The sequence below is a fragment of the Colossoma macropomum genome, unplaced genomic scaffold (assembly GCF_904425465.1).
Source record: "Colossoma macropomum unplaced genomic scaffold, Colossoma_macropomum, whole genome shotgun sequence".
In the NCBI taxonomy this organism is placed as follows: Eukaryota; Metazoa; Chordata; class Actinopteri; order Characiformes; family Serrasalmidae; genus Colossoma; species Colossoma macropomum.
The window spans coordinates 1,498,084-1,504,083 of NW_023494804.1; the positions used below are offsets into that span (position 1 = coordinate 1,498,084).

The 6,000-nt window shown below is 41.5% G+C and overlaps 1 protein-coding gene across 1 annotated transcript in view; it reads left to right on the forward strand.

Annotated features, from left to right (window-relative positions):
- The window catches only part of prdm15 (PR domain containing 15), a 30,875-nt gene that overhangs the window by 8,303 nt on the left and 16,572 nt on the right, over positions 1 to 6,000 (forward strand). The window contains exons 5-10 of the mRNA XM_036595811.1: positions 60 to 212; positions 917 to 1,019; positions 2,604 to 2,684; positions 2,806 to 3,018; positions 4,574 to 4,727; positions 5,773 to 5,894. Of these exons, the coding sequence (XP_036451704.1) occupies positions 60 to 212; positions 917 to 1,019; positions 2,604 to 2,684; positions 2,806 to 3,018; positions 4,574 to 4,727; positions 5,773 to 5,894 (826 nt within the window). The remainder of the gene's footprint in view (positions 1 to 59; positions 213 to 916; positions 1,020 to 2,603; positions 2,685 to 2,805; positions 3,019 to 4,573; positions 4,728 to 5,772; positions 5,895 to 6,000) is intronic.

The window sequence follows — 6,000 nt, forward strand, 5'->3', positions numbered from 1 at the left end:
AGCTGTTACAGTTGGAGATGAAGAACGATGTATGTACTTTTGCGTGTTGTGTTTGGTAGATCTTCCAGAAAGACGGCTCGGTGGTCTGTTTCGACACGTCTAATGAAGACGACTGTAACTGGATGATGATGGTCAGACCTGCGACCGACCACAAGCACCAGAACCTAACGGCCTACCAGCAGGACGACGAGCTTTACTTCAACACGTCCCAGGTAGATCTGACACATTAAAGCAGGACTAAACCAGAGTCTACAGGCAGATCTGCATAGATATATTATATATCACTGCTGTCGGAACGAAACCTCGTATCTCCATTTTTGTCATTTTTCAGTTTTTATCATAATTTGAAAATGCCTGTTTCTCTTTACATACTTTACATGTGTAAATTTCATGATGAATGGACCAAAAGGAACGACCCAAAATGACCTGGGTAAATGTTTGGTTCCATTGACTTACATTAAAAGTAAAGTATGTTTTTTCATTCTCCTTTAAAGTTACCATTTTGGAGATACAAGGTTTTGTTCCGACAGCAGCGATATGCTTTCTTTAAAGTGATCATTTGGCCAAAAATGATTTTTTTATATTCATTTGTTAGAATAGAAAGTTCAAATAAGAAGCTAACTTCAGCCTCACCTTTACAAGGGACCAAATGTCCCAACAAAGAAAGAGTTTGCAGAGTTTAACACTGTGAGGACTGTTTGCTGAGGGAAAAATGCCTTTTCATCAAAACGCAGCGCTCACTCAGCCTGAGGATGCAGTCTTCTTCGGGTTCTGAGAGGATTTGAGGGTTTAGGAGTCAGTATTTAGCTACAGTGACATAGAATATGGGGCTAAGTCCCCATATAGACAGTAATACAGCTCTGTGTATGTGTATTATATTCTCTGAGTGCATCCACAGTAAATCTGTTTTCTGCAGGATGTTCTGCCGGGTTCGGAGCTCAGAGTTTGGTACGGAGCTTTTTATGCTAAAAAGATGGAGAAGCCTGTGCTGAAACCACCCGTACTTCCACCACCAGCAGGTAAATGGCTAAGGCTTTATTTTCAGGGCCAGATTAAGGCTGTTTGGTGCCCCTGGCCATTAGAGGGTCCCCACGCACTCCGCAAACATTACGGGCCATTATCACACGTATCACATATTCAGTGTTTCGCCTTGTCACTGTTTTGCAGATTTGCGCTATTAATTCTTCACAAAATATCTCAACTGAACTATCATTAACTCAGCAAACACCTTGGTAAAATCAGCTGGGTATGCAGACGAGAGGCCATCAGTTCATTTCACAGAGATCCCTTAATGTCACAGTGCACATAGGATAAGATACAAAAACACAGTTCTGCCTGTGTTTTACCCTCATAGACGTTGTCTGCCAAATTTAAAGTAATGAAGATGGTTTTTCAATATTTATAGCTGGATTATTGTATGTAGAACGACTAGCGTGATATTTGAATAGATTTAAAGTAAATTACATGTTAAATGTGTTATCACAAATGTTATCTTTAATTCAATTAATTATCTTTGTCATTCGTTAAAATGATTAAAATAAATTTTAAAATTTGCAGGTTTTTTTTTGAGTAATGTATTTGTGCCCCTGGACGGTCACCCAAGTCTCCCATATGATAGATCCATCCATGATTATTATAAAACTATTTCTGGTTCTAAAATTGTTCAAAGCTGTTGTAAAAATACTCGATATACACACATATGACAGCACGCATCAACTGAATTCTGTATCTATGCAGTTATTAGTTTAAGTTTTTAAAGGCATCGTGCTGTCCATGGCATAATATCTGAACTACACTGCTTTTTGTAAGACTAGATTATTGTACTAATCATTGGTGCAACAACACTCCTTAACGGTGTAACACATAGACGTTGAGTGGCTTATTGCATTATTTCACACACACAGACACACACAGACACACACACACACACACACACACACACACACACACACAGACACACACACACACACACACACACACACACACACACACAGACACACACACACACACACACACACACACACAGACACACACACACAGACACACACACACACAGACACACACAGACACACACACACACACACACACATATATATATATAGCGCTGTCGCCTCACAGCGAGAATAGCATGGGTTCGACAGCTGGGATAGGCTCCAGCACCCCACTGCGACCCAGAAAGATAAGCGTTTTAGATGATGTATGTATGTATGTATGTTTACCTAGGGCTGTTTCTAAACATTTGGCAGCATGAATTCACATGAATGACAAAGAATGAACACTTGTTCATTTTGTTCAGGACAGAACCATGTTAAAATATAAACAAGCAAAAAACTACACACTCACGGCCCCCCCGATGGCGTGGAGACCTTAAGTGACAGCTTGTACTGTTTACAACGAGAAACAGGTGTGATATAACCCTCCCTTGCTCCTCATGAGTTCTGGGAGCTTTACAGTGAAAAACAGTGTTTTAGTTTAATTTTTTAGTGTTTAGTGTGTCTGTGTGCTAACTAGGCTAGTCATGCTAACTGCTAGCCACAGTATACGCTCTACTTCAGCCTAGACTACACCACTGAGTTTGGTCAGTGATGTTAATGATTTTTCAGGAATGGTGTCCGGAAAGCCAGGCCTCCCTCAGGAGATGACTGGAGTAACAGCGCCCCCTGTAGCCAAAGTGAAAGATGGCGGTGAGTCAGAGCTCAGAAAACTCAAATTGCTGCTATGTGGTTCCCTTAATTAAGCAGAGCTGTGGTTAAACTGGCTGAATTAAGGTCATACTGACTGACCAGTTTCCTCTTACTGTCCCAGACCAGCTGTTCAGCCCCATGCCGCCCCCAGCCCCACCCTGCACACCCTCACCTGTCCTGCAGGTGGCAGCAGTGGTGTCCCTGGACCACAACGCCAACGGCAGCACCACACCTACCACACCTGCCACGGCTGAGCCCAAAAGGAGACCAAACAGGCAGCGCAAGTTCAGAGCTCAGAGGTCAGGAGACAGTGGGACACCTGAGGTCATTAAAGGTAAGGAGGTACAGAAATGAGGAGGCTGAGCATTTTAACCCAATGGCGATACATATCGTTATCATGATAAATTATGTCACAATACAATACTTTTCTGATCATATTGTGTTTATCATCAGTGCTTGTAGACACTGACCAACTGCATGTTTCATTATAAAGAGAGCAAAATTAGTCAGTTTAACTGGATTTAGTGCCAAATATTGAATAAAAATCACAGTTTTTGATAGTATTTTTAAAAATGTGGCTCTACTGGCTCATTTTCTCTGTTCCAATATATATATATACTCTGATCAGGTATAACATTCAGACCACCTCCTTGTTTCTACGCTCATTGTCCATTTTATCAGCTCCACTTACTATATAGGTGCACTTTGTAGTTCTACAGTTACAGACTGTAGTCCATCTGTTTCTCTGATACTTTGTTAGCCCCCTTTTACCCTGTTCTTCAGTGGTCAGGACCCCCATGGACCCTCACAGAGCAGGTACTATTTGGGTGGTGGATCATTCTCAGCACTGCAGTAACACTGACGTGGTGGTGGTGTGTTAGTGTGTGTTGTGCCGGTACGAGTGGATCAGACACAGCAGTGCTGCTGGAGGTTTTAAACACCTCAGTGTCGCTGCTGGACTGAGAATAGTCCACCAACCAAAAATATCCAGCCAACAGCGTCCTGTGGGCAGCGTCCTGTGACCACTGATGAAGGACTAGAGGATGACCAACACAAACTGTGCAGCAGCAGATGAGCTATCGTCTCTGACTTTACATCTACAAGGTGGACCGACAAGGTAGGAGTGTCTAATAGAGTGGACAGTGAGTGGACACTTTATTTATATCTAACTGTAAGTTAGATATAAATAAAGAATATAAAGAAGTTGTAATCCAAGCCATTTTGGAACATTTCTGTTCATGAAATTTCAGCACTATGTAAAGGGAGCTGCTGAACCCAAATTATTTAGAAAATTAAAAATTGCAAAAAAGGGAGATGCCTGTTTTTTTGGATAGTGACAATATGTACTTTTAGGATCATAGGCATTTTTGCATGCCTGTATAGACAGTCGTCAAAGTTCCTCCTTAAATATTACAAAATCACAAAAACGTTTGGTCAGATTAGTGATGTAATGAAGTGACCTTTTACGGCTTTAGGGGAGCAAATTTCAAAAGCCAATAAATCTTGTTTTTTTACAAATGTTTAACATTGATAATTTTTGTTTTTTACATCTTTGTCAGGGTCTGTCAAGCGTAACACATCCACCCCGTCACACCGTATTGACAGAAAAGTCGTAATTAACTGTTAAAACTGATGTTAGAGGGTCTAAACTGGATAACAGTGTGGTGGTCAGTTTGAAATATCCCCTTGTCACAACTCAAACCTCACTTTCTTGGTAAGAACAATGTGTAATTGAAACTATGGGGGCCAAAATTTGTGATTTCTTAACTTTTTTATTCTTAGTTTTTGAAGTGAGCGTTCTGCACTGATCTTGTGGAGTGACTCAGTAAAGTGTGCCTGGTAATGTGATGTTTGACTAAACTATCGCTTTAATCTGACTGTGCATGTAGACCCCCCAGTTTCTGAGGCAGTCGAGCAGCCCCTCGTCTCTCTGACCCCGGAGCCGACCCTGCCGGTGCTGGACGTCCAGGATTTCATGGGTGACGGAGACGGTCTGCAGGTCAAACTGACCAAAACCACGCGCTGCCTCCTGCCCCTCGCAAAGTAAGGACACAACCCCCACTTTCACTGCGAACATTTAACCAAAAATGATCTGAGTAGTAAAAAAAATGACACAAATATACAAATTCTAGATACGTCACTGACTGTGTATATGAGCCATAATCTAAGCAGTGTTCCGGTTAGTTGTTAGCAATGCAAAATTGTCAGGGACAGTTTAGTCCCCCTCCCTGCCATCTGGGAACTAAAAATACCTTAGTCTGTGATTTTTAGTTCATTTAAATTAAATAGAACCCTGAGGCTTGTTGTATTTAAATTCTAAGTTGAGCGAGCTCCCTCATTGGTTAGGACTTCAGGAGCTGGGCTTAAGGCCTTACACATTAGATTAACTACCAACATAATTAGGAAGTGAACCAATCATGCTTTGATCTCCAGTGAGTGGAACCAAAATACATCACTCTAGTCCTTCTGGAAGTTCTAGATCACTCACTCTGTGAATATGACTGTGACTAAGATGTCGAGTCGTAGTCTAAGCAGGTTCTGGTTAGTTGTTAGGAATGTTAAACAGTGGCAGCAGCTCTGTGTCAGAACTCTTTACTGAGAGAGTCTCTGTAACACTGATACACACAAGATCAGATATCTGATAATGACTGATACAAGATTCAGATAAAACACATAGAATGTCTTTACAAGCTTCAAAGGTCTGTGTTTAATTGTGAACAGCCAAAAATTGTTTATGTGCACCAGCATTAGCTTATTGCTAACATAATATTAGAAATCCTGTAGACGGGCTAGCAGAAATTAGCAGTATGTGTAGTTGGTAGTAAAGTAGTAAGGCTTTTTTGGGGTGTTTTGACATGAATGACCTTTTCTCTGTCATAGGAAAACCTTATTATTGGTTTCAGTACATTTGTAAACATCAGCTGCTCTTCACATTGTGTGAACATGTTATGAACAACAGACCAGTAGAACTTTTGAAAAGCAAAAATGTTCAAATCTTACTTTGAGAGATGTGAATTTCCCCTCCTGTTCCTCTGACAGTGACGGCTGCTTTGTTGATGGTTGTGTCAATGTTATTTACTCTCTGTAGGTCCGGGATGAGGAAGCGGTTCCTGAGGCCGAGTGGAGACCATAAGCGGGTTTATCAGTGTGGCCTCTGCAGCAAATTGTTTCAGAACAGCAGCAACCTCAACCGGCACATCCGTTCTCACGGTAACGACCCTGTCTAATCACAGCGCCCCTAAAATCGGTGTGTCTTGAGCCTGTAATGACCTGTCCCTGCGCCGCCGTATTTAAATGAGCGGTGTTGTTTGTTTCT